The sequence below is a fragment of the Trichosurus vulpecula genome, chromosome 2 (assembly GCF_011100635.1).
Source record: "Trichosurus vulpecula isolate mTriVul1 chromosome 2, mTriVul1.pri, whole genome shotgun sequence".
In the NCBI taxonomy this organism is placed as follows: Eukaryota; Metazoa; Chordata; class Mammalia; order Diprotodontia; family Phalangeridae; genus Trichosurus; species Trichosurus vulpecula.
The window spans coordinates 265,516,796-265,543,192 of NC_050574.1; the positions used below are offsets into that span (position 1 = coordinate 265,516,796).

At 45.1% G+C, this 26,397-nt stretch overlaps 1 protein-coding gene across 5 annotated transcripts in view; it reads right to left on the reverse strand.

Annotated features, from left to right (window-relative positions):
- GRAMD1B (GRAM domain containing 1B) overlaps positions 1 to 26,397 on the reverse strand; it is a 241,705-nt gene that overhangs the window by 25,725 nt on the left and 189,583 nt on the right. For 3 of the 5 annotated variants that reach the window (XM_036744378.1, XM_036744375.1, XM_036744374.1), the window contains exons 4-8: positions 20,856 to 20,876; positions 7,451 to 7,535; positions 6,276 to 6,379; positions 5,576 to 5,671; positions 4,349 to 4,429 (exon numbers count right to left, since the gene is read on the reverse strand). In XM_036744378.1, coding sequence (XP_036600273.1) covers positions 4,349 to 4,429; positions 5,576 to 5,671; positions 6,276 to 6,379; positions 7,451 to 7,535; positions 20,856 to 20,876 — 387 coding nt within the window. Of the gene's footprint in view, positions 1 to 4,348; positions 4,430 to 5,575; positions 5,672 to 6,275; positions 6,380 to 7,450; positions 7,536 to 20,855; positions 20,877 to 23,814; positions 23,839 to 26,397 lie in introns of all 5 variants that reach the window. The other 2 variants (XM_036744377.1, XM_036744376.1) reach the window with 1 other exon arrangement.

Genomic DNA, 26,397 nt, shown 5'->3' on the forward strand with positions numbered 1-26,397 from the left:
CTAGCTCATCTCTACCCACCCCCCTTCTTTCCTAATTAGGCCTACTTGACTCTAATCAAATTCGATAGCTGATATATATCTTAAAGTCTAAGGTTCAGACTATATAGGGAAGACCGGAAGAAAATAATTTAGCACAGAGTCATGACTAGTGCTTCTGAGGTCAAGCTACGTGAAAGGTGGAGTAGGTTTCCCAGACTTTGGGAAACAAAGGAGGAGGAGGAAGAATTCAAGAACGCAAGGAAGGTCAACACTGGAAAAGGGAGCAGAACATGGTGGAGTAAGGGCACAGGGAGTAGAGAAGGAAGAGAAATTGGCCATCTGGCAGCTTCCTATCTTAACTAATAATCTGGCTAACTATATACTAAGCTAAACTCTTCATCTTTTGAAGAACAAGTCATATCAATGCCCTCTAAATTTCAGAGCCTTGGGCCAAAGCCAAGTCCTGCCCCTCACCCAGACTTATAGTTCTGGTTTAATAAATTGATGAATCAGATTCTATTTGGGGGTGTTTTGTGAAGGCATTTATTAACTTCCAGAAGATCTTGCTTTGGGACTTCTCCGGACCTCTCCATCATGCCTTCTCTCCCCAGAAACTCAGCCCTGGGAAGGCTTGTTATGCTTCAAGACCGAATGTGCCTCGTCCTCACATGTCATCAGTACCCTCTGCCCCTCTGATCGGACTCTCCGGCTAGAGGGCCAAACCATGGAGTCCGGGGCCTCTATTTTGAAAAAGGGTCCCAGTTTTTCTCCTTTTCTCCAAAAGGAGTTATGCTGCTTTTGTAATTCTCCCAGAACTCTCCCATCTTTCCCATGCCCCCACATCCCCTTGCAGAGTACGTCTTCCCTTCCCTTCCCCTTCTTTTGGCTTCCTTGAGGGCAAATTTATCTTGGTTTTTATTATTATTTGTATCCTCCTCCCCACCCCCAACATAGCTCCATTCCTGGCACGTGTTGTTTTTGTTAAGTCTTTCAGTTCTGTCCAACCCTTCATGATTCCATTTAGGGGTTTCTTAACAAAGATACTGGAGTGGTTTGTCATTTCCTTCTTCAGCTCATCTTACAGATGGAGAAACTGAGGCAAACAGGGTCAAGTGACTTGCCCAGGGTCACACAGATACTAAGGGTCTGAAGCCAAATTTGAACTCAGGTCTTCCTAACTCCAGGCCTGATGCTCTATCCACTGCACCACCTAACTTCTCATGGCACACAGTAAGAGCTTAATAAGTGCTTACTGACTGACTAAGATTCTATACCTCCTGAATAAATCAGTCTGAGCCCCTCAGACTGGAATTTAAGGGCTTCTATAATCAGGAGCCAACCTACTTTCCTAGTCATATCATACTCTATATCCCTCTGGGATATTAAACTGGACTATTTGAGACAATCTTCTTATAACCCATTCCTTTCTCAATTTCACATCTTTTCTTATGCCATCCAATATTCCTAATATAATACCTTCTCACTGGTCAGCTATGCCTACTGAAATGCTATCCACTTTCATGACCTAGTTCAGATGCCATCTCCTTAATGAAGCTACCTCTTTATTCCCTCAATCAGAAGCAATCTTGCCTCCCTATGAACTCTCTTACTACACCTTGGTTGTGGTATATATTTCCCTTATGCATTTATCATATTCTATTTTGAATTAAATGAGAGAATATACACAAAATTCTTTGAAAACCTTAAAACATGGTGTAAATGGTAGCTATTATTATTGAAGTTATTTGTGTAGGTCTTATTACCTTGCTAAACTGACAGTTCTATCAAGGTAATGCCTGTAGTTATCTTTGTATGTCTCTCCACACTTAAACCCTATGCCTCGAACGTAGTAGGTGTTCAACAGATATCTGTTGAATTTATAATGTACTCATTTGTTTCATTTGCATATTTCCTTTTGCCTTTTCCATGGACAGGTGGGTAGCTATCTGTCTTTCTCATAAGACTAAGACTTCCTCTAGGGGCAAGAACTGTGGGCTCTTCTTTATAACTTCCCCACCCCCTTCCGCCATGCTCGAATCCAGAACAGATCTGTCCTAAGTTCTAGGACGGATCCATGTAGCCCTCAACTCAGGGCAATGACTCTCCTAAGATGGCATATACAGCCTACCCAGACTTCTATTTTAAGGAAAGTATCCAAGCCAGCCATGTCTTCACTCCCCTCCACACTCTGCTCATCACTCTCTGGAGTTTCTCTACCACTACATAGCAACCTCCTCATCCTGAAAGCAGGTTCCTGATCTTCTAGAAGAAAATCCACCCCTTTCTCTCATTGACTGGTTCTTCCCAGAACTTCCATGTAAAGGACAGTGCCCAAACCAACCGCATCTTCTTTTCTCTCTGTGCTCCACTCATGTCTCTCTAGACTTCCTCTTATCAGGCCTTTTCCCACCTCCACTTCCACCGCCACCACTTTTCAGCTTCCTTTTTGTGCTCTTTTCCCCTCCCCCTCATTAAAATAGAAGCTCCTTGAGGGCAGGCAGATTCTTTCTGCTTGTGTTCGTATTCCCAGTGCTTAAGCCCAGTGCCTGGTACATCATGAGCCATTAATAAATGCTTTTTGACTTGATTTGACTTCTTCCTCCCTCAGATTTTGGGGGATAGCACTTTCAAGATTCATTTAAATTTTTCCATTAACTGTCTAATAACCAATTTTTTATTCTTAGCTTTAAGGCTTCTTAGAACAACATGGGAAAGATATAGTCCAGACAAGACAAAAGCATCCAGAGTTCTAATCCTGGGTGAATATGAAAAATTGATACTTAAATGAGGCTTTGAAGGTTTGAAAAAGCCTTTCAATTATGTATTACCTCATTTGATCCTCAAAATCTTCAAGGTAGGTACTATTCCCCATTCTGCCTCAGACAAATGAACCTCAGAAGTTATATGACTTGCCCAAGGTCATACAGCTAGTTAAGTATTAAAAGTGGAATTTAAAGCCAGGTCTTTCTTGACACAGGGTCTAGTATTCTAAAGGAAATCATACACTTAGAGTGGGAGGAGGAAACTGAGGCAAACCGGGTTAAGTGACTTGCCCAAGATCAAACTACTACTAAGGGTCTGAAGTCAGATTTGAACTCAGGTCTTCTTAACTCCAGGCCTGATGCTGTATCCACTGCATCACCTAGCTTCCCCCAACACATAGTAAGAGCTCTTAAATAATTGCTTACTGACTGACTAAGATCCTATACCTACTGAACAAATCAACCTGAGCCCTTTAGATTGGAATTCAAGGCCTTTTACAATCAGGAGCCAATCTACTGGGTATTCTATACTCCGGTTAGACTGTACTAGAGATGATTCTAGGCAGCTTCTGATTGAACATATTCAGTGATGGAAGAAAACAAAAACCAAACCTACCACATTGTTGGATTACTCTCAAAATTAGCTGGAACCTGTTTCCTTAGAATTCCCATCCATTAGTTCCCACTCTGTTCTGCTCCCTGGAGTCTCGGACAGGAGGAAATCAGAAAGTAGCAGTCTTTGGATCCCTGCCCACTGCCATTTTGATTTGCTTCTCAAAGGACTTATGATCTCCAGGACAAAGAGGTTAAGTGATTTGCCCACCTTCACATGACTAGAAAGTACTAGAAGTCAGACACAAACCCAGGTCCTTCTTGACTCTGAGTCCAGTATTCTTTCTAGTGTAGAAGTCTCTCTGTTAGCCAAAATTGTAACAGAAGTCCTCTCTAAATGGGTCTCATAATGACAACAAGGCAGATTATATTGCTTTACTATTTACAAAGGGCAGCTAGGGGGCACAGTGGATAAAGCACTGGACCTGAAGTCAGAAAGACTCATCTTCCTGAGTTCGAATCTGGCCCCAGACATTTACTTAGCTGTGTGACCCTGGGTAAGTCGCTTAACCCTGCTTATCTCAGTTTCCTCATCTGTAAAACGAGCTGGAGAAGCAAATGGCAAAACACTCCACTATCTCTGCCAAGAAAAACTGAAATGGGGTCACAAAGAGTCAGACATGACTGAAAAACAACTGAACACTGCCATTTACAAAGCATTTAAAGATGTGCATGGGATTCTTAAGACAATCCTCTTAGGGAAAGTTTTGGTTTTTGGTTTTGGTTTCTACTGGACCTATGATTTCATCATCTTAGGGAACTCTTGGTGAAGAACTTCCTTTACCAATGCCGGTCACCACCTTCTCAGCAAATTATAATCTCTGGGAGTTTCCCAGGGCACTAAGAGTGAATGGGTCAGAAGTGGGTCTTGAACCCAGATTTTCTTGACTCTAAGGCCAGCTCTCTGAGGGCGAAGTATTATTCTGATTGTATAGATGAAGAAGCAGAGGCCTATACAGCAAATCTAGCACTCTGAGAACAGAGGCTAAGCTTACCTTCTCCAGGAGGGCGTTCTGCCATAACCGGAACATCATCATGTACGTCCTATCTCGGGCCCCAAAGGATGTAAAAAAGTGCTGGTAACAGAGAGAAAAGGAAAAGACAAGCCTGTTCAGAAAACCCAGGTAATAAGAGAACAGCCACTTGGCCTTTCTACCTCTAAAAGCTCCATCTATCAGAGGCTAAGGACCACTAACTCCTAGTTTGAATGAATCAATGACAAACCATTTATGAAGTGCCCACTGTTTGCCAGGCTAAAGTGCTGAGGATACAAGCACAAGCACAAGCAATATAATGCTCTCTCCTTCTTGAGGTTGTTTTGCACATGTTGTATTGCACAATGCACCCCCTCCTACTACCATATAAACGGCTCGTGTTTCACTTCTGTCTTATATCCCCAGCAACTAGTACAGTGCCTTGCATGCAAAAGGTACTTAATAAATGTTTGTTGGACTGCATTATTCAAAGTCACTGGGCCATAATATCATACACATACACATATTTTGGAGAGGAGTGTTAAGGGGTAGGGATGTGAACAAGAAACCACAGTTAAAATCTGGATAATTAAGAATGACCAATCTCTATTACAAACCAACCTCCCTTTCCTCCCAAACTTTCAGTACAGTTATCCATGAAGAACAACTACCTAGAACTTGACTTCCTTCTACTCTCTACCACTTCAGACTGGGGAGAATAAAAGGGTGGAGTAAAATGGCAAACTAGAGGGAGAAAACCTGAGCCTCTACTATCCACCAGACCACAAAGAGCTGTGAACCAGGCCCCTAGGGATCTTTGGGCCTCTCCACCTCTTTAGCAGAAGCCTGGCCCCACTCTTAACCCCATTAATCTTCATGGCCTAGTTAAAGGTCAGTGATCATAGCAACCTTCCCAAGAACTGAGATGACTAAATCTGCACATAAATCATGCAGTTTGGCCTGGCACGGGGTAGGCCATATCTGGATAGGACCCATCCCTGGGAGTTTCAACTGACTTTCCCTAAGAGTTCTCTGCCTCCCCTCGCCTGCACCCCACCCCCCTAAACCAACCTATCAGCTCATCTGCCTCCTGCTCCTGCCTCCGGGCTGTCACAGTGTTTCTCCCTCTAGTCCCATTATAGTAACATTAGAAACATGAACGTTAGTGCAGGGGTGGAGAGAGAGGTAACAGAGGGAGAGTTGGAAGCAGGTGGGTAAAGAGGGCACTTGGAAATGGCCAAACTTTACCTTTTCTGTGTCTGTGCAAACCTGGATTGCATTGGGAATGAGTCGGGCTGTTTTTTCTTTCGTCATGGAGCAGATATCTTTCAATCGCACTGTTAGCTGGGGTACCCACAAGACGGGAAGTGGAGCAAGAAGGAAGAAAGGACATTAATAGAGTTTGGCAGAGAGCTGTCCAAAGGCACTAGAAAAGACTAAGTGAGATTGTCGACCACACACATCTAGATCTGAGAGAGATCCTGGAACTCGTCGAGTACAATCCTCTCAACTTAAAAATGAGGAAACAGAATTTGGCCCATGTTAATTGACACAGCTAATTACTGGCATATTAGGGACCAGAACCCAAGTCTCCTGCCTCCATTGTTCTTTCTAGGTTCTCTGTAGTGTTCCATATTTTCATAGGTCCCAATTACATTTCTCCAAGTCCCTCCCCTTCCTTGCCTCTCATGCACAATGTTCCCTCCCATATTCAACAAATGTGGCAGTGGATAAAATAAAGGATATTCAATTTGTTCGGGGCCTGTAGTTCTTCAACATGTACTTAGTTATTATTTAATATTTTTTAGTTTTCAACATTGACTTCAGCATGTGCTTATCTATATGGTTATATTAAGGCCTAGGACGGAGCATGAAGTTAGTACAGGAATTAAGGTTGAGAGGTCCTGCTCGGCCATGGCCAAAGAGGAATGCAGCCTCAGATATTTACCAGAGTTTCCCAGCGGAAGATGTTGCTGTAGAAACAGATCCAATTTTCGGAGAGGTAGAGTCGGCCCTGGAGGAGAATGTCTCTTTGGAGCGCACATGAGTAATCTAGGGCAGGAGAGAGAAGGGAAGTCAGCGGCAGGAAGCATCCCCAGCAAACAGCTGCCAAGTCACTGCAGTTCGGATGCACCACCCCATCCACAAGGGACCCTAAGCAACTCTGAGAAAATAATGATCCAGGTCTGAGACCCTCCCACCACTGATCAGGAATGAGAGGGGCCCAAACTAGTGGCCCAGGAAGGATTCAGCATCTCATGCTCTGAAGGTCTTGGAAAGCCACCTATGAGGCTTAGGTAAACAGATGAAGACCTATCTGGGGACTGTGTATCCGACAAGACAAATAGGAGAGAGGATGCCTGGGAAAGGAGGAAGGGTTTCCAGGGGCTATTGCCCCAGAGGCTAAAGAAGCAGAAGGAAGTTTAGTGTCATTGGAAGCCAGAGTGTTAGGGGAGGGGGGCCCAAAAGAGGAGGTGATTCCTTGACACTGCTGTAACAGCTTGAGGAAACTCATATAAGAGGATCAGAGAGGTTTCCCTAAAGGGTTTGGAGGAGCAGTTACTTCCTGGGTTTGTAAGTTCTGAACAGTCCTCTGATTAAGCAAGGATAACTGGAGACAGTGGACCTAGCTTCATTTATATTTGCCTCAGTCCATGGCAACATTCACAGAAGTAGAAGCCATTCTAGAGGGCCATTGTAAGTCATTAAGTCATGAAAGCCAGAAGCAGAGAGCCCAATGAAATCTAGCTAACAGTTTTGCCTGATTTTTCCCTCTAACTTTTTCCTGATAAATTCCCCCTCCTTAGCTCTCCATACAGACCAGGTAAAAATGATGTTAAAGTGTTTACAGCTTGATAATAATTAATAATAATAACAATGTTTAGTTGAAGTTTGTAAAGTACTGTATTTATCTCCCAGAATAGGTGCTAGGTAATTTCACCACCTGAAAATAAGGAAGCATCTCCCCAAACTCCCATGGGCCACCTCTAAGTGTTAGCCTAATGTCCTTCTGCTCCAAGAAGATACAGCTAGTTTAGTATCCAGAACAGCTTAGGGCCAAATTCTTTCTCTGGTAAAACAGCTTGAGTAACGGCCCGTGTTTGGGGGTCACTCCTGGCTTACCAACGATGAGACGCTCTGTGTCAGGAAGTTGCTTGAAAAGTTTTCTGAAGTCTTCATTCCGCTGCTTGTAAGTTGGGCTTAAGACCTGCATGACAAACAGTTAAGGTTAGGGGGATAAGAGGGGAAAGCACTTGGGGAGGCCAGACGTATAGAGTACAGAAGAGAGGGAAGGTATATTAGCAGAGAGCAGTTCCTCCTATTTTAGGAAGGAGGGGATGAAATGCTTTTATCCAACATATACAGCAAGGCCAAGTTATGCAGGAGGTTTAGTAGGGAGTGGGAGGGGTGGTGGGATGGAGAGAAAGAGAGAGTACAGTAGACTTTGCCTCCCAGGGCCATACTGAGAGAAAGCTAAGGATAAGTGTACCCACATTATGCACAGCCCTGCCCTGTGCAGCACGAACAGAAAGGAGAGAGGTGAAGCACCCCTCCAGAAGCAACAGGAAGCCCTACGTTATCTTCCAAAATTATTCTTATTCTCACCCCCACCCCAAAGCAGGCGGGAGGGCATGAATGTGAAGGGTGCTCCAAAAGGAAGGCGTAAGAAAGGGACAAAAGCCCTGATACCCAACTAATGATAGCCTTTTCCATGCACAGTTATTATATCTTTAAAAAAAAAGAAAAAAGCTAGGAACTGGAAAAATGGCTATGTGTCTAAGATGTGAGCAACCTCTTCAAGTTCCAGGGGTGGGGAACCTGCAGCCTCCAGGCCACATGTGGCCCTCTAGGTCCTCAAGTGTGGCCCTTTGACTGAAGCCAAACTTCGCACAACAAATCCCCTTAATAAAAGGATTTGTTCTATAAAACTTGGCTCAGTCAAAAGGCCACACTTGAGGACTTAGAAGGCCACATGTGGCCTTGAGGCTGCAGGTTTCCCACCCCTGTTTTAAGCCATTCTTCAAGTTTTCCAGTCTCTTGAATTAGACAGCTTGTTTAGCCAATGCTGAAACCTAAAACTCCTTTAAAAGGCGATTCATCGCCAGTAACAAAGTGAATAGAAAACAGGCTTTGGAGCCAGGAAGACCCGAATTCAAGTCCTACTTCCGAAAGACACTAGTGTGACTCTGGGCAAGTCCCAGTGTTCTAGGCAACTCCCTAATCCCCAATGTAACAGAGAAGGCACAAATCTACACAGGCGGAGGAAGTTTTCTCATCTGGAAGAAAACTCTATAAACAGAATTAAAGATCCAGTCCTTAGCTCCTAACTCCAATACCTATAAAATAAAGTATCCCATAGATTCATACTTTGAGAATTGGAAAGGGCATCAGCAACTAAGTAGTCCAAGCCATAGATGAAAGGAATCGCTATTATAATATACCCTAGATGTAACACTGAAATAGTCTAATCAATCAAGAAATCGACAGCATTGATTAAACATCATGCATGTGCCAACCCTAAATATAAAGATAAAATGGTTCCTGCATCCTAGGGGCATATATCCCAAACTATAATAGGCAAGAACCCTGAGAACACACAGGCAACTGTGCCATTTAACAAGGGACAATATCCCTGCAAGTGGCAAGGATAAAAAGTCATCCAAGAAGCATTTATCCAGCACCTACTTATTTTGTGCCAGCCATTTCGCTAAGGGCTGGGGATACAAAAAATAAAAAGGCAAAGGGCAGTCCCTGCCCTCAAAGACCTCCCGATCTAACGCAGGTAAGTCGTTTCCATCCTGGTTCTACGATTTGCTGACTTCAGGATATAAGGTTCATATATGCTTTCAGCTACATTTCCGGCTGTGATACTGGATTGTTTGGGGCCCCTGAACGCTCTCCCACCCAGTTTCCTTGGTGTTCAACCACGCCTGTCTGCAGTGAGACTATGGAATTGTTATTTCTTTAGGAAAGCCTAAATGACCAAGATAAGGCTCAAACCTATGACTGAGCTCATTAACCTGGTGTTGCAACAGCCTGAGCTCACTGGTCGGATGGTTTCTGTGGAGGCTTTCTAGAGAAGGTGGTATCTCGAGGGATTTCAACTAATTTGAATACATGTCTACCAAATGAGCTGCCTTTAAAATACTGATATTCCTAAATGGGAGAACATGATTCCACGAAATTCAAGTATTTGAAAAGACTTCAAGAGATTCTACGGGGACGACTCTCCAGAAATAATTCCACATGTGCCTTTGTTTAATCACCATTGCAGCGAAGAAGGTCTTGCTGAAGTCTAATCAAATTCCCACTTGTGCTATTTAAGTGCAGTGTTCTGTCCAGGACAGAGATGGAAAGCAGGTGCTCAAGCTTTGTCTATGTGAAGGAACAGAGAAGTTCCAAAAGATCACACTGATACCTCCTTGTTCACCAGCTATGCAGGCCCTGAAATTTTGTGGGACTCTATCTGAAGCGACAAACACTAGCCTCACCCTGAGACCAGCAGTTTAGCAGTGTGCTCCAAACCCCATTCAGGTGGATCCTCACCCCCACCCCCACCCCCACCCAAGGAACACTGTTATCCAAACTGCTGCAGGCCTCAAAACTTTAATTTCTTTTCACCTACCCCCATACCCAACTCTTTCCACTTCCAATGTATCACTGAGTAAGGCCTCCACAGGTGTGGAAGGACAGAAGGCCCAGGCATGTTTCCCAAACCACAGACAAACTGAGTTATCTTCTCTTTCAAAGAATCCTGTGGATTCAGGAGAAGGTGAATAGGGAATTCAGATTCAGTACCTGGGATCTCTAAGTTTCAGAATCAAAAACCAAGGGGTAAAGACTAAAATTCAGCATTTCAAGCATGGGCACTCATTTCACTAGCCTGCCAGCGTGGTGTGTCAGGATGGACTGCTCCAGGAGCAGCAGCACAGTAGAGATTATTTCAGCTTTTTTTTTCCTACCCTCAAGCATTATACAACAGTGGGAATGACTTGGACATTATAATTAAACTTCCCTCTTCTTATTCCTGGAGCTATTCCCTCCAAAAATTAGCTACACCTCCACCCTATGTATTAAAAAGGCCAAAGAACAGACTATTTATCAGTACTGTAAACTCTCAGGGAACAGAACAAAATGAGAAATGCTAAGAATTTTGAAACTATTATAAAGGCAGACAGAAAATAATCAGGTTGCAAACTCACTGCTGGGATTTCTTCGGATTCATGGTAATGCCAGTGTTCGCAGTTTGCAGATAAGTTGTTGAACCTCTGCAGGTAACACAGCAAAGACTCACTTTCCTGAGCCAACATTAGGCTCCAGAGGACCCCAGATTCTGTCACCCCTCCCATCCAGTACCCTAATGTGTCCAAATCCTCCTTGGTGTTCCCTTCCCCCACTGTCCACAGGGTGAAGAATCAGTCTTGCCTGGACTGACAGCAGAAAAGTGACCTCAGGCTGGAAGGCAAAGGGTCAGTGACCGTCCTGTACTCTCCCTTCACACTCAGGCTCCTTTTCAACACAATATCTGTCCAGCCAAAAGTACGTGGTCAGAGTAAGTCATGGGATGAGCTCACTGGTCAGCCTCCTGCTGTCAAGCTCCCTTCTTCCCATCTGATGCTCACAAAGTGGGTGACCTCCACTCCTGGGGACTCCCTGGAAAAGGTATGGTGAAATTCTTCCTTCCAGTGAGGAGTGATTGTAACTCTCAGAGTCCAACCAAAGATCCAAAGCAGCAAGTTGGGGAGCCAAAAAATGTGGCACATGTACCAAGTCCCCCAGGGTGCACTGGACGGGCCCCAGCCAGATGGCTAACCCAGGTATAGTTTCCACAGACAGAACCAGAAGCAGGTACAGCCATGCCACGGAGTTCAAAGCTCCAGCCCCTCCAGTGACTCACTGTTCATTGTAAGTCTTTATGGCAGAGTGACTCAGAGCTTATCCAAAGCAACACCAGGGATTCCCAAATCCTTAGTCCCTGCCTGTCACTTCCAAGGTACACAGAGGGCAGGGCAGTGAAGTATAGTCTCCTCACCCAGGCGCCAGCAACAGTACAGTAGCTGGGACTCTCTTCCCTCACGCTGGGCAGCTGCTACTGGACATACCAAGAAGAACGGTCTCAGCCCCTCTCCTCTGTCCTCCCCACCCGTCCCTGGTCCTCTGGGGTTGAATGGCAAACAGTTTCTTTGTTAGAGTTGCCTGAGTAGGACATGAGGGAGGGAGGGTAGGATGCACAGCCCCAAACACACACTTAAAGTTACAGGATCTGGGGCATGGTCCTGGCCAATGTCCTCCAGTAACCCCCGGCCCAGCCCAGCCTCCCCAGCAGATGTTTCCTGCAAAGGAAAGTTGTTGGCCAGAGCTTGAGGTGGAGGGAGGGGAGAAGGAGGAACCAGAGATGCTGATCTGATGATGAAATCCGAAATCTGAGACTCAAAGAGCTGAGAGCTCCCTTTGCTGTGTTTACTCTCCCACCAACCCGGTCCACCAGTTTCCCAGTGACAGTGGAGTTCTGGGATGGTCAGGAATCCATCAAGGCTTATTTCAGGCCAGGGAGAATGAAGAGGTAGAGAACCTGGAAGAAGAAAGATCTCTACTTTCCAAAGAGTTTTAAAGAATTAGGGTTTTCATGCTGAAGGGGACTTGGGACTCAACTAGTCCAGCCTCCTCATTTTACAGATGAGGACACTGAGGCTCAGGGTGGTCATATGACCCACCCAAAGTCACACAGCATTTTAGTGGGAGGACCGGGATGGGAATTCTGGTCCGACGACTCCTAGGGCAGCGTTCTTTCTTTGGCATATCACATTGACGGATTTCCTAGTTTCAGTTTCTCCAAAGGCTTCTCTTTAAGAACTCTGACCTCCTTAGAGGCAACATGATGCTGTAGAAAGACAGGTAGATGGAAGATGACAAAGCTTGAGCCCAGTTAAATGGAGACACTTGAGGCCAGGAAAGCTCAGGCCTCTGGGATGAGGATAGGAATGAGAGCAGAAAAGCCTAGAAACCTACCACTGGACACAGGTGCCAAGCCGATGCTTATAGAGAGGATTCAAGCTTACTATGGGGATTCAGTGGCCGACACTGAAAGAAAGTCAGGCCTCTCGGGAGATCCGGGCATCATCCCTGCTCTGTGTAGGCCTTGACCCCCTTGAGCCAAGAGGGGCTGGTAAGTAGCTTCAGGTGTGGTAGAGCCTACACCAGTCAAAGAGGAAGCGGGTCTGAGGATGGCCAGTAACTGGCAGTATCAGAAATAGATAGTATAGTATTTCCCCATGCCCCTATCAGGCATTAGGGAAGATAGTCAGCAAATACTAAACCCCCCCCACACACTCTGACCCCTATATAACTTGTATGTATCACCAAATGTGTGCATGTATGAACATGTGTATGCACAGAATCCCCTGATATTCACCCAATAAATTTTATCTCCTAAACTGTAAGGTGCTTAAAGATAGGAATCATATCCTTATACATACAAATCAGTGTATGGGGGGCAAAGAACACTAGAGTCAAAGGACCTTGGTCCAAATTCTGCTCTGCCCCTCGCTCTCTGTATGACCTTGTTCAAGTTGCTTCCCCACTCTGGGCATCAGCTGCCACATCTGGAAAATGAGAGGGTTGGGCTAGATGTTATGTAAAAGTTCCTTTCTACTCTAAACCTATTGATTCTGATTCTGTATGCTTCTGGCTATATATGTGCATCTCCCAGGCTGCTTTGTACACACTAGGAGCTCAATAAACATCTGTTGAATAAATGTTGAGTGGATAATTTCCCTAACACGTTGACAAATATGACCTACACACACAAACAAGTACATAGTCCTTGTCTACTCCTTTACAACCCATCTCAGGGTACCATGTCTTTCCCTGTGCCGTTCTTACCTTAGACAATAGGGCAGGGTTTGGTAACAGCTCCCCACAGTCACAAAAATGCCAGTGGCCTCTCTACTTATGCCTCTTTCCTCCTACCTCAGACCTCAAATCTAGAGGAACCATAAGACTGAAAACAATTCCCTTAGAGTAACCTTTTTTGTGTCATGGACCCCTTTGGTACTCTGATGGATCCTATGGACCCCTTCTTAGAAGAATGTTTTTAATTGCACCAAATAAAATATATAGGATTGCAAAGGAAACCAATTATTTTGAAATAGTTATCAATTTTTTTTCAAAATTCATAGATACCAGGTTAAGAATTCTTGTCTTATAGTATCACCAAGGGATATGGCAAATGGCACTGTTTGTCCCACCCCAGCTGTAATGGGGTGGGAGCAAGTTACACCCAAATAGATAACATCCAGGAGGATGCACCTCCATATATGTCTACCTTTGCCTCCCCCTCCCTACTTATGAAGAGGTGCATTGTAAGCAGGATCCCAAGGCCAGTGGAGGGGGAAGCAACCGCAGGGTAAATATTAACTCTATGATAAACATGGGGAGCTGAGACTGAGTGGTACTTACCCTCTCTGCATTGACAAGAGGAAGGGAAGAGGGGTTGGGAAAGAAGTAAATTTAGATGGATAAACAGAAGCTTCCAACTAAATAGGCTATGGAAAGCCTAGGAGCTGGAGAAATGGCAGTGTGGGGAGAAACAAAAAGGTGATACAGAAATAGGAAAAGAAGAGTCAGAAATAAGAGTAGACAAGGCAGGGAAGTTGGAGGAGTAAGGACACACAGAGTAAAGCAGGATTAGGGGGTGGGTGGGTTGATTAGGGAAGGAGGTAATGGACCTCCCTGTATCAAATCTCAGACAGGATAGACAGTCCTTCTAACTATCCACCCCTTCAAGGATTTCTTGCCCATTGCTATCTTGGTCTTTTTAAGTTAATCTTCCCCTGACCCCATCTGCTTGATTCAATCCTCCTGGCTCCCTCCCCCCTTAACTTTCTCCAGAACCATCCCTTCTTCCATTCAAATCACACTGCGTAGGCAGCAGGCAGCTGCCTACTAACTCAAGTACTTTTAGAGAACTTGAGACTCAGAATAGCAGAAGTTTCCAGGTTTTCGATGGCACTGTTCTCTGGTACCAACCCAATGATCCAAGGCTCCGATGCAGTCAGAACGTGCAATAAAAATCACCATCAGGAAGAGAAGGGAAGCACACTGACCCAATCCCTTTGGGGGAGAAAGGACGGTACCAATGCTGCCTCCAGCCATATGTCCACCACAAAGAATCCATCCATATTCATGGAGTACGCCATTCTGTACTGCCCCCTGAAGAAGGGAGCGATTGCATGCCTGTGTCCCCTGCTGGGTCTTTTGTAGTCCACTGGGACAGGGAAAATGGAAGATACCTTTCCTTTAAAACCTTCCTTTCGGTCATTCTGAATTCACCTTCCTGTTTATTTTCCTCCCCCATCTTTTATTTGTCTTTGCTTCCTCTATCCCTTCTGGCCGCTTTTCTACTGCCTTAAGATGAGGTCTCAATGAGTAACAGTCCTACCTGTCTGTATGGGAGTCTGGGGGAGGGGGAGTAGAGCAGAGGATGCTGTATGACATAAGCACATACAGTTCTTCCAGACAGAGGAACTATGACTGGCGCAGGCTTCATTCCAAGACGTTTAACTTACAGGAAAGAAAGCATCTATTCCCCTCAACCTCTCCATGCTTTCTTACCCAGTTTCCCATTTTCCCTCCCCTCCCCAAGTCCTACTAGTTTCCTCCCAAGTCTCTGGTTCTTTGGCATCAGGAAGAATGGTGTAATGCTCTATCTCCCCCAGTAATATGCTTGAAATGCTTTTACTCTGGTTGCAACATATCTGCAGTACATTGTTCATTTCTAGGCGCCGTGTTTTAGGAAGAGCACTGAATAGCTAGGCCATGTTCAAAGAAGATCAACCAGGATGGTGAGAGGACTAGAAACCACATCATATGAGGATCAACTGGTGGCACTGGTGATTTTTTAACCTGAAGAACACACAGCTGGATGGGGGGGGGGGCAGGGGAGACATCATAGCCTGTCTTCAGGTACCTAAAGTACTACCACATGGAAGAGGGTTTAAATTTGTTCTGGTAGGCCCCTGAGCACTGAGTGGAAAACCGTGGTGAGGGCGATTTCAGCTCCATATAAAGAACAACCCCCTAACAAATAAAACCATTTGTAAGTAGGGTTGACAGCCCTAGGATGAAATTGGTTCTCTCACTGGATGTCTTCAGGTAGACACTCATTTTCCCTTGACGGGGGTGTAGCAGAGGGGATTCCTGCTCCGGTATTTGAAGGCCTCTGAAATCCCTTCCAACTTCTGAGACTCTAAGGCCAGTGGGGAGAGCTAGGAGAGAGCAGTGCTTTCCTGGTGCTCAGATGCCTGGACTGGGCTCCTTACCATCGCTAAGGGGACTTGGAGGTGCCTTTCTTGGAAGATCATCGTCCTGAGCAATGACAACTCACTTGTCCTAACAGGTCTGGCTCCTAACAGGTCTTTCTTTGGCTCTGCATTTATGGCAGCCTGAGCCTTAGTCGTTTGGGAAGATGCTGCTCTGAGTGCTGGCACCCTACCCCTCAAAGGCAACTGTACTGGAAATGGCACCTTGGCAGTGTCTCCCCCACTTTCAGGAAGAATTCTGAAAAAGGGAAGTTAGCTGACGAATCTAAGAAAGGAAAGGCAAGAGAAAAAGGAGAGGCAAAAAGGAATCATTCTAGAAAGACGGGCATCACAGATGCAGCATTTAAGTGGAGAAGGGGAGATGGAACAAGCATTTAAGTACCTACTGTGTGCCGGGCACTAGGCTAAGTGCTTTACAAATATTATTTCATTTGATCCTCATAACAATCCTGGGAGGTAGGTGCTATTTTTATCCCTATTTTCCAATTGAGGAAACCAAGGCAGATGAAGATGAAGTGACTTGCCTAGGGTCACACAGCTAGTATCTGAGGTTGGATTTGAACTCAGGACCTCCTGACTCCAGGCCCAGCACTCTATACACCGTGCCACCTAGTTGCCCCTTGATTGGGAGGATCAAACAGGCTCAGAGGGGAATATCAAGAAAACCAGTTCAAAGCAGCAGGGCCAGGGCAAGGGTCTGCTAATGGAATCACATGAAGACTGCTTTAAAAGAGTTGGCATGCCTTTCTGATGTTCTCTGATATGGGCTCAGGCATCTATGACAGCATGCACATCAGTGGGTATCTGGGCAGAGGCTGAAGCCTGTGTGTGTGGTACGATGCCAGTATATAGGGAAGTGTGTGCACAGGATGAGCACAGATCTATGTAGGCACATGGCTGGGATTATTCAGGCATTCAGGTTTGCTTGGAGAAGTACGTGTAGGTCTCTGCCACACAGATGAAGACACTGTCTTCCCCAGGGTTGGATCTAACCACAATGTAAGGTTAGCATGGGAGAATACATCGTCTTACAGCACGGGCAGTGTTTAACTTCCACTATATATCCCCATTTGAGGCTAAGGCCAGAATAGGGTCATCTGGCAGGGCCCTCCAAAAGAAGCCAGTCTCAGAGGGGCAGAGGCAGCCCACCCAGCCCAATTCCCAGAACTGCTTTCAGCTGGCCCCTCGAGGGCACTAGGAACTACAAGAAAGACACAGAAGGCAGCCGGTGCTTACTCTCCGGATGTGCTGTCTCTCATGCTGAAAAACACATGGAGAAAAAACAGAAAGATGAGAGAGAAAGAATATCAAACATTGAGAACCATAGAGACTGAGCAGCATGCAGCAGAACAGGGTTCTCTCCCTGAGGGGCCCAGGCCTGGCTGGCTTTCCTTATCACTTTCCCATAAGACTCATCTGGCTCCTTGTCTCTACCTCCTACTTCTCCTCCTCAGGCGCAGAGGCCCTTGTCCTTGTGCTATTTCTCCCATCTGTCTCCTTCAACCATAGTCATTTGGCTTTGTCCTCTCTCCCTTACCTGACCAATATCCCTCCTCAACCCTATTACCAAGTATGAAGCCCATCTCAATAGGAGGACCAAGAGGAAAACAAGGCTGAGGGCCTGCAGTAGATAAAGGGAAAACATCACAACTGGAGGCCCTGAGCTGGAACCAAGTAGACAAGGAAACTTGAGTGTTTTAGGTTGGGGGGTGGGAGGGTGGGGAGGGACACAGAGGGGACATGCAAGTATATGAGTATTTATGTGTTTGGTGGGCAGGGCAGGAAGAAAGAGGAAGAGGAGAGAAGACTAATTATGGTAAGCCCCAAATTCTGTCGTGTCTGGGTCCCTGAAGGAATATATAGTGTAAAATTACACAGCAGGGAATTTTGAGATGTAAGCAACAATTTAAGGTACCTTTGAAAAATGTTCACAGTGAGTTAATGATTTGTGGTGGGTAGATGGTCAAGAATTAATTCATTTGGCTTCCCAGAGTAGGCTACCACTGTGGGTAGAAGACAGAAACCAGCTTGTTTGGAAAGACTGATCTTCGATCAGGATTGAATAGGAGATGAAGCTTTTCAGTGTCTAGCTGCAGATGGAATCTATCTGGCACCTCAAATCAAACCTCTGGCTGTCCCCACTCAGTAGGTTATCTTCTAATATGTCTTCCCATCATCAGAACTTCAGGGGCTTTCTAGGACCCAAAACAGGAATGTCTGAGAAAGTGTCTCCTGAAATTTGGGTCCCTGGTTGGAGAATCCGGCCTCTCGCATCTTTCTAGTCAGGGGACACGATCTGTCTCTAGGACCCCCATCTCTGTATTATTTGCTGATAGCAATTTAGGCCTATTCATGCTTGGAAACTGAGGTAAAAGGACAAGGTAGGGAAGTGAAAGGGAAAGGGAGAAGAGGGAAAGAGCCCTAGAAAAGAAGACTTCAAGGGAAGGAGGGAAGGAGAAAAAGCAAGCAGGGCAGAGAAGAGGAAAAAGGAGAAGAAAAAGGAGGGAAAAGAAAGAATAGGAAGAAAAGTGGGACGATAAAAGTGAGGGAAAAAATCAGAAAAGTCTATAAGGCAAAGAAAAGAGAGAGAGGGTGAGGCCAGAGATCAAAGGAATGAAACAGGTGGGTCTGTCAAATTCTGATAAGAAAACTATCTTACTCATCTAGTTAGTTATTCATTGTATCAGCTTTTTTTCCTCCTTTCTTTCTAGGGGGTAGAGCACACAGCTCCCATGGATTCAGGGTGGGTAAGGGTCAGATGTCAGAGAAATGTGTGGCATCCCAAAAGGAAGCTTGGATCAGTCAGACTCCTTGCCTTGGGTGTTTAGTTCTTAGGAAGGCAGGCTGCCCACCCAACCCCCATTTCTATCTCTAAACAAAAGGGGCTTTTTTTTCTCTCTTTGTTTAGTGACCTTGTCCTGAATAAGCGGACAAGGGAAGTAGAGTTCAGATCCCAAGGTCAATGTACTGGCTTCAGGAATAGAGTAGGGGGTAGGGATGGGGTGGGGGTGGGGGGAATACCCTGGAACATAGCAGTTTATTGTCTCTCCCCTATCCCAGCCCAAACTAAAGGAGGAAAAGAGATCCCATCTGCTTCATGGCCTGCCTTCTAGGGATTCACTGTGATACTGAGGGCCATGAACCCCTAAACTCAATTCAGTATGGGCTGGACACATAGTGCCACGGAAGAACAACCTTTAAGATCTCATGAGAATTGATTTGTGCTTGCTGTTAGAACATCATTGTACATAAACATGGATATACAAAGCCTGTATTGATTTTGGACCAAGTCCCTACACCTGTATCTAGGCTCTAGTTTCTGTTTCTCTCTCTCTGTCTCTCTCTCTGTCTCTCTCTCTCTCTGTCTCTCTCTGTCTCTCTCTGTCTCTCTCTCTCTCTCTGTCTCTCTCGCCTAGGGTTCAGTACATCTCTTAGTTCCCTCACCAAAGGGGAATCTCTGCTCTAATACTCATTCCCCTCTTTCCTCTCTCTCCCCCTGCCCCCCATCTCTTGAAGATGGTCAAAGAACTGCAAAAGCTGAGGGGACAGGAAATAGGAGATGTCCTTCTCCTTCTCCGGAAACAGCTTCCGGCTCCAGGTTTTTGGGAAGAGAGATGAGGTGATTGCGGAGAGGGCTGAGGAGATGATAAAAGTGAGGTTAGGGATTAAGAGGCATAATAAGGTACAAAAGGAGGTCAAGCCAGTCACTTAGACTCCTGTCTCCTAATGTAAATCGTCACTGAGTACAGCAAAGCAGGAAGCTCAGTTGGGTAACTTGCCAACGGCACTCCAGAAGAAGGTTTCAAATCTTGGGGTTCATTTCAACATGACCAAAGGGTTGTCACCTCTCTCAGGACCATCTGTTCCCCAGATATAGATCAGGGAGTGAGGAGAAGTGTTCAAGGATGGCTTCATTTGTTTTTCTCCCCCAAACCTAGGCAATTACAAATGAGTTCCTAGAAGGTGGAAACTCTTCCATTTGGCCACATTTATCACCCACCTTTCTCCGCCCTACCCTGGTCCCTGCCACTCTCTCTGTGCCTTACCTACCCTTAAAATATGAATTTATTTTTTTCCCCCAGCATAGGAAACAGACTTGGCTCTTGAGTCAGAAAGAGCCCTGTTGAGGAAGACTAGGTTCAAGTTCTTTGACATCCTGGTTAAGTGATCCAGGAGAAGTCACCACCTCTCAGAGGCCCAGGCAACTCACTAAGAACATGAATTGCAGAGAATATGCTGACCTGCATTTGTAGAAAAAGTGACTCACTAGGAGCTTCCAAGGTCACTGAAATCACAGATCTGGTTATTAACACATGTATTTAGTTATCTACTTCTCTTTTCTTCCTTGTTGATTCAAAAATCTTCTTTTCCCTCTAGTTTCTTAGTTTCATTAATTTTCTTTTACTATTCATTTTCTTTTTTCCTAAGAAGTTTGGCTTTGCTTTGTTTTTTTTCATTATTTCTCTTCCCTGACAGTTTAGTCTGAATTTTATTGTCTGAATCATGGGCTATACACCTTTACTTATTTGTTCTTGATTTTCTTATGTGTCCTTCATGTACTTAAAGCTTCTGAAGTACAGGTTTAGTCTTCCCCTGCTAACCAACTTTCATGTTATTGCCTCTGTAAACCCAGTCCCATTTGCCTTTTTTAATTCAGTATCTTATTCTTTGAAATATCAATTTGTGAGGCAAACAGTGCCACATGGTAGAAATTACCCTATACCCTCATGTGGCCCAGCCCCATCCCCCCAGGCTTACCATGACCACTCATCTTCCCGAGAACCTTCTCTGCTCCCAATTCCAGACCCCTATGCCTGCTCTCTGTTATACAGCACTAAACTATGCCTTCGTCCAGAAAACCATTTTGTCCACTAAATTACCCGTTTCTCTAGCAATGACCATCGAGTCCTAGACAAAGGGCAAAGTGCTATCTTCTTGGGAATAGAGCAGAGCCAAACAGCTCAGTTTGACATCCCTAAATAACCCTATACCAAATATATCCTGGATTGGGGCAGTGATATTTGTGTGGCAGAGTTTCTGAAAGAGGGGATAGGCAAGGAGAGAAACCCCACTTCCTTGACCCCCCCCTGCCTGTGGTCCTAGGATGAAGGCCAAGCTGATCTCCAGACCATCTCATCCCCTTACCTCCCCTCACCCAGCCACCCACCTTACACATACCCAGAGTGAAGAGAAACACGAGTACTTACGTTATACCAACTCTGGCTTTTCTGAAAGGACAAAATAAAAGAGAAGGTAAAATTAGTCTGGGTAGAGATGGTAAGGTTGGCCAGAGCATCAATGGCTCAAGGCAGTGGGGGTGGGGAGGTGCCAGGGCAATTACATGAACAGCAGAGGAAGGTGGGGTAGGCAGGAGTCCAAAAGCAGTTTAATATCCATTCTATGGGCAAAGGGAGGTCCTCCTTTTTTCAAGGTGAGGGAGTAAAGGGCCCCTGAAAAGAGCCACACCCCACCCCAGAGCAATGCATGCTGGAATCCCCAGTGAAGCTGGGGAGGCAGCCGGACAACAGCCCCAGCAATAGCTAGAACACAGACAGGCTTCCCCATCAGAAACCCCAGGGTCTTCTGATAGAGGACAGGGATGCTCTCTGTGGGCATCAGGGACCTTGCCCTAAAGCTGTCCAAGCTGGAGCAAAGTACAGAGAGAAACTCCACCCACCCTGTGCTCCAAGGCAGCCCCTCTCTAGGGTGGGTGGGATGGGAGGGCAGTCCTGTGGGTAGGACTGCTGCATGCAGGCTCCCACATTCAAATCTTGATCTGAGAGAAAGGAGGAAAGCTCCGGACCTAACTTATTTCCTAGGGAATTTGTAAAACAAAACAAAGACTTGTCCTCTGGTGTCCTTTCTGTCAGCCCTGGGCAAAGGGAGCTTGTCTACTTGGGAGTGCTAAGGCCCTACCACAAAAAAGTAGAGGAACTTGGTCTAGGATCCACAATTAAGAGCCTTCTGAGTGGACTGAAAATATCTTCTCTCAAGAGTCCTGGAGAAAGCTTTGCTCTCTCCATTTCTTGTGGGTCTGCAACCTTATCTCCATTCCTAGAGAAAGAGCCTGGATGACTTTTTCCACTTGAACTAGCTTTGCTGCAGGAATCTGTGTTTCAGAATCGGAGAATTTCCCTTGATGAAAGATGGAAGAAGGAAGCCCCAGCTAGCTAGTTATCCCCCTCGGATTCTCTCGGAATTCTTGGAATCTGAGAATACCAGCCAGTTTCAGGAAGCTCATCTTCTATATAATATGCTTCCATACTCATGTGTGCTTTGTGTACAAAGGGGTGAAAGAGGATGAGGTCTATGAGTGGGTATATATAATGAGGGCTACAGCTGCCATCCAGTGACCCTAAGATTTCTCACCCCTCTTGCCCAATTCAAGCATTTAAAAAATCAGAAAAATCAGGACCATCTCCTTCTTCCCTGGTTAAGGGGAATTACAAGAAAGAGACTGGAACATAGTAAGTCCAGTATGACCCATCTCCTAGGTATCTTGTACTATTCAAGCAAGACTGGACAACATGGAGCTGGAAGGAGCCCTGGTCTCACAGTTAGCAGACCTGGCACAAGTCCTGACCTACCTCTCTCTGCTTCACTGCAGCACCCCTCCTCTTCCAATCCACACTCACCGGGTGACCCTGGGCAAGTCCCTGACCTCTGTTAGCATCAGAATCCTTGCATTGCTTATATTTTTAATGATATTACACTATAGGGAGAGGAAGTGGATAGGTGGTTTCATTGGGAAAGGGAACTCCCAGAAAAGAGACTCTATTTACCAATGGAGACTGGTGCCTTCTTTGCAATTTATAGTCTTAGAGAGTTACACAGAACAATGTGAGTGATTTGCTTAGGGTCACACAGCCAGTATGTGTCAGAGGTGGAGACTTGAACTCAGGTCTTCCTGGATCCAAAACCAGTTCTCTATTGCATGCTGCCTTTCTAATGCACTACATAAATGTGAGTGATTGACATATGGCACCATGTATGAAAAGTGCTTTGTGGCCATCAAGTAACATAAATATAAGCTCATGTTAATATTATCCTATACTCTTCATCCTGTCTAAGGCCATACTATCAGGCAGCTAGGCAGGCTGACTCTTCAATTCCCCAGACAAAGATTTTCATGAATCTATACGATGTCTCCTAACTTCATACTTTCATCCCAACAGTCTCTTCTCTAATTCTGGGTTTTTAATTAACTGGGCAAAATCCAGCCAATCTTGAAAACTAATTTTCTCTTCTTGAAGAGAGTTGACACCACTTGGGATTATGGGATTAGAAACAATGTCCCTGTAGCATGGCCAAGGTTAATTCTCTCTTCCTCTCTCCTTCCCTTTCTGTCTGTTTCTCTCTGTCCCTCACTATCTTTCTGTCTCTCAATCTCTGTCACTGTCTGTCTCTGTTACTCTCTGTGTCTGTCTGTCTGTCTGTCTCTCTCTCTCTCCTCCTGCTTTCATCAGTATGAAGCTCTGATTCCACCCAGCCTTTGCCAAGCTCCAGGAGACCCAGGACCCTGCCATCTACATTGATTCTCCTGTCTCTGTTTCCTACTTCATCGAATCTTGTCTTAGCATGGGTCCAGCCTACAAGAGGTTGCAGACATTATCGGCTCCATCACCTGGTTACCGAGAGCGAAAAGAGGGATATCTAGCAGCAAGTGAATGGGCTATTCTGCTTTAACCCACCCCAGATAATGCTCCTTTCCAAGTCCTCCTTTACCACAAGAGGTAAGGACCAGAAGGCAGAGGAGGACTAAGGGAGGTGGGACATGAGGGATGGATTCTGTAAATGACTTGGGGAGGGGCAGGGATGAGATCTGGGAAGCTTTGAAATTAGGCTACAGGGGAGGGAAGATCAGTAGAACTGCTTTAATGGCAGACCTACAGGAGAAGGGTACAGGGAACAGTATGGCAAGGGGGAGAGAATACCCTCTCACCCTCTTTAGCAGAAGCAAGGGAACAGCTAAAGGAACCAAAGACGGATAGAAAAAGGATGAGAAATTATCTTGGCATTGACTGCTGCCCTGAGAGCTGGAGAGATCTATCAAATACTAGGGGAATGGGGTGGGCAGAGTGAGCGAAGAGAAGAGGAAGGAAAAGACTAGAGGATAACACTGGTAGCTGGACAGTCAGTGGGGGATGAGATAAAATGACTCCTTACTTTGATCAGGTTAAGTCTGTCATACTGGAAAGAAAATCAGAAAAATTAGAACTGAAGCGGGGAGAGAGGAGAAACATAAAACAAAGGAGAAGGGGGAATCAGTGCCACAGAGGCCAAAGAAGAGAGTCACAGACTGGGCAAACATAGTAAGCACAGGAGGACAGGCCATGATCAATGGGGTCTGGTCACTGAATTGGGGCCTTGCAACTTTTAAAGGGCAGCTCTGCTGAGAAGGACCCAGCACTGACTTAGGGACTAACCATCTCTATTGGGAAATGTGAGCTGGAATCCAGTTTTATGGCTCCCTCTGGTGGTTGAAAATCATTACTACAGAACTGAAGGCTGGAGCATCTTCAGCCACCTGAGATGCTCTAGGAACATACTCATTGATTCAGGAGGGAAAGTTAACATACTCTAGCAGCACCTATGCAGAGCTACATCTAAGCCAGGGTCAAGACCCACTACAACTGTTCATCAAGCCAAAGTTGGGTGTTGCCTGGAAGAAGTAGAACTGTCTGTCTAGCTCATTTAGGTAATAAGGAAGTAATAAGGTAAGGTATAGAGTCGCGGGACCTGTGGTAGAATTCTACCTTTGTCTCTATGGTGAGTCACTCTCTCGGACTCTCTGTAATGACAAGGTTAGACTAGGTGATTTCTAAGGTCCTATCCTGTGATGGGATAATGGTGAGACGTCCTTGAGGGATGCTAGATGGGGGGGGGTAAGGGCATGAGGTGTAAACTGAGGGCCTGGATATTTTGTATCCTGCTTTGAATTCACTCTGGTCACTTCCAGATATTGACTGGCTTATTACTTCTGCATGGCAGGAGATAGGAGAGAGGAAGTAGGGTATTCTCACTGGTGATTCCTCCTACCCCATTTCTGTTGCCTCCTCCTCACCTTATGTTATTTGGGCAAAACACTCACATGGATTTTTCTTTTCGTCCTGATGATGTGCTTCCCTCTCCCCTTGTATAGGATGTAAATTCTTCGCTATCTAATCTCATACCACTGTATCCTTCAAATATCGGTCTCAGTTTTGTATTAGGAAGCAATATATCCACCTAGATTGGGCTCTCATTATCCATGGTCACAGCTCACTACCTACAATAGCCTCTTTACCAGTCTCTTGCCTCCAGTCTCACTCTTTCTGATACATCTTCCTTATACATTCCCACTACCTCCAACCTAAAGTCCAACATCTTGACTAAGGTTCTCTAGTCGGATCCTAACCTTCGCAGCTGGATCTCATACAATCTCTTCACATGCTCTACAGACCAACAAAACTAGAAAATATCCTGAACGTACCCTGAAGCTTTTCACCTCTAGGTTTTTGCTCATACAATTACCTACAAAAGGAATGCCCTTCCTTTACAGTCTTCACTGGTTAAGTCCTTTATGGTCTGGCTCAAATATCATCTCTTCCTTTATGCCTTCTATGATTTTCCCTAGTTACATGGTCACTGAACCTTCAGAGAACTTTATTTGGACCCCTTTTGTGCACTTATCATGATTTATTTTGTACCGTGACTGTGTGTATGTCTTATCTCTCCTACCAGACTAAAAGCTCCATGAGGCTAGGAACTATATTACTATCTTTGAATCTCCATCAATATAGTTAGTACAAAGTAGATACTTTTACTTCTAGATAGTTCATTGTCTAAATGAATTGGCTGATTCAAAGGTTTCACATCCCCACCCCCACCCCCAACCCCCCACCCCTCCCATCATTCTGTCTATCAAAGTTTTACCTATTTTTTTCAGGCCCAGGTCAGGTACTACCTTCTCCACAAAGCCTTTCCACCTAGACCCCATTATGTTTGTACCACTCATGTGAGATTTATCATACAGTGACTTCACTGTAGTTTTTTGGTTACATATTCTATCTCCCTTACCAATGCAGAGGCTTCTTGACAGCAAGAAAATCACAGGGTCCAACACAATCAAGCATCTTAGCATCATTATCAACCATCATACACTGAGCACCTTCCTTGTAGAGGAAGGATACACTAAACTTCTGCTAGGATTGGAGGCCAAGGGGTTTTCTGAACAGAGTCTCAAGAAAAGAGGGAAAAAAAAATAATAAAATAAAGTAAATAAAAAATAAAATACAAAAATAACCTCATTTTAAGCAAGTATCGACCATGAGGAGCTCCACGTTTTCTGAAGCTGACCTCTCCTCACTTTGGGCAGGTTGCTAGGGGCTATCATATTCTTTGGGCTTGGAAAGGCTTTTTGAGGTGACCTCAGCCAGCTTTCTAACTTCAGGCATGACTACTCCACTAAAATTATAAAATGTGCCACTTTGCCTCAATATCTTGGAGGAAAGAGATTCTGCCACTTCCATAGAGTAGAAAGAGCACTGGATTTGTGGTTCAAGCCCTGATTCTGCCACTCAATTAATACCTGTGTGATCTTGGGCAAGTCACTTAATCTCTATGGGCCTCAGGTTTTTCATCTGTAATATGAAGGGCTTAGATAAAAGCCTGGGGAAACATTTAAATCTGAAAAACAAAGAGTTATATGAGACTTCTGAAGTCCTTTTCAGCTCTAAATCTCTGGAGCCTATGATCCAGTACCAGTAT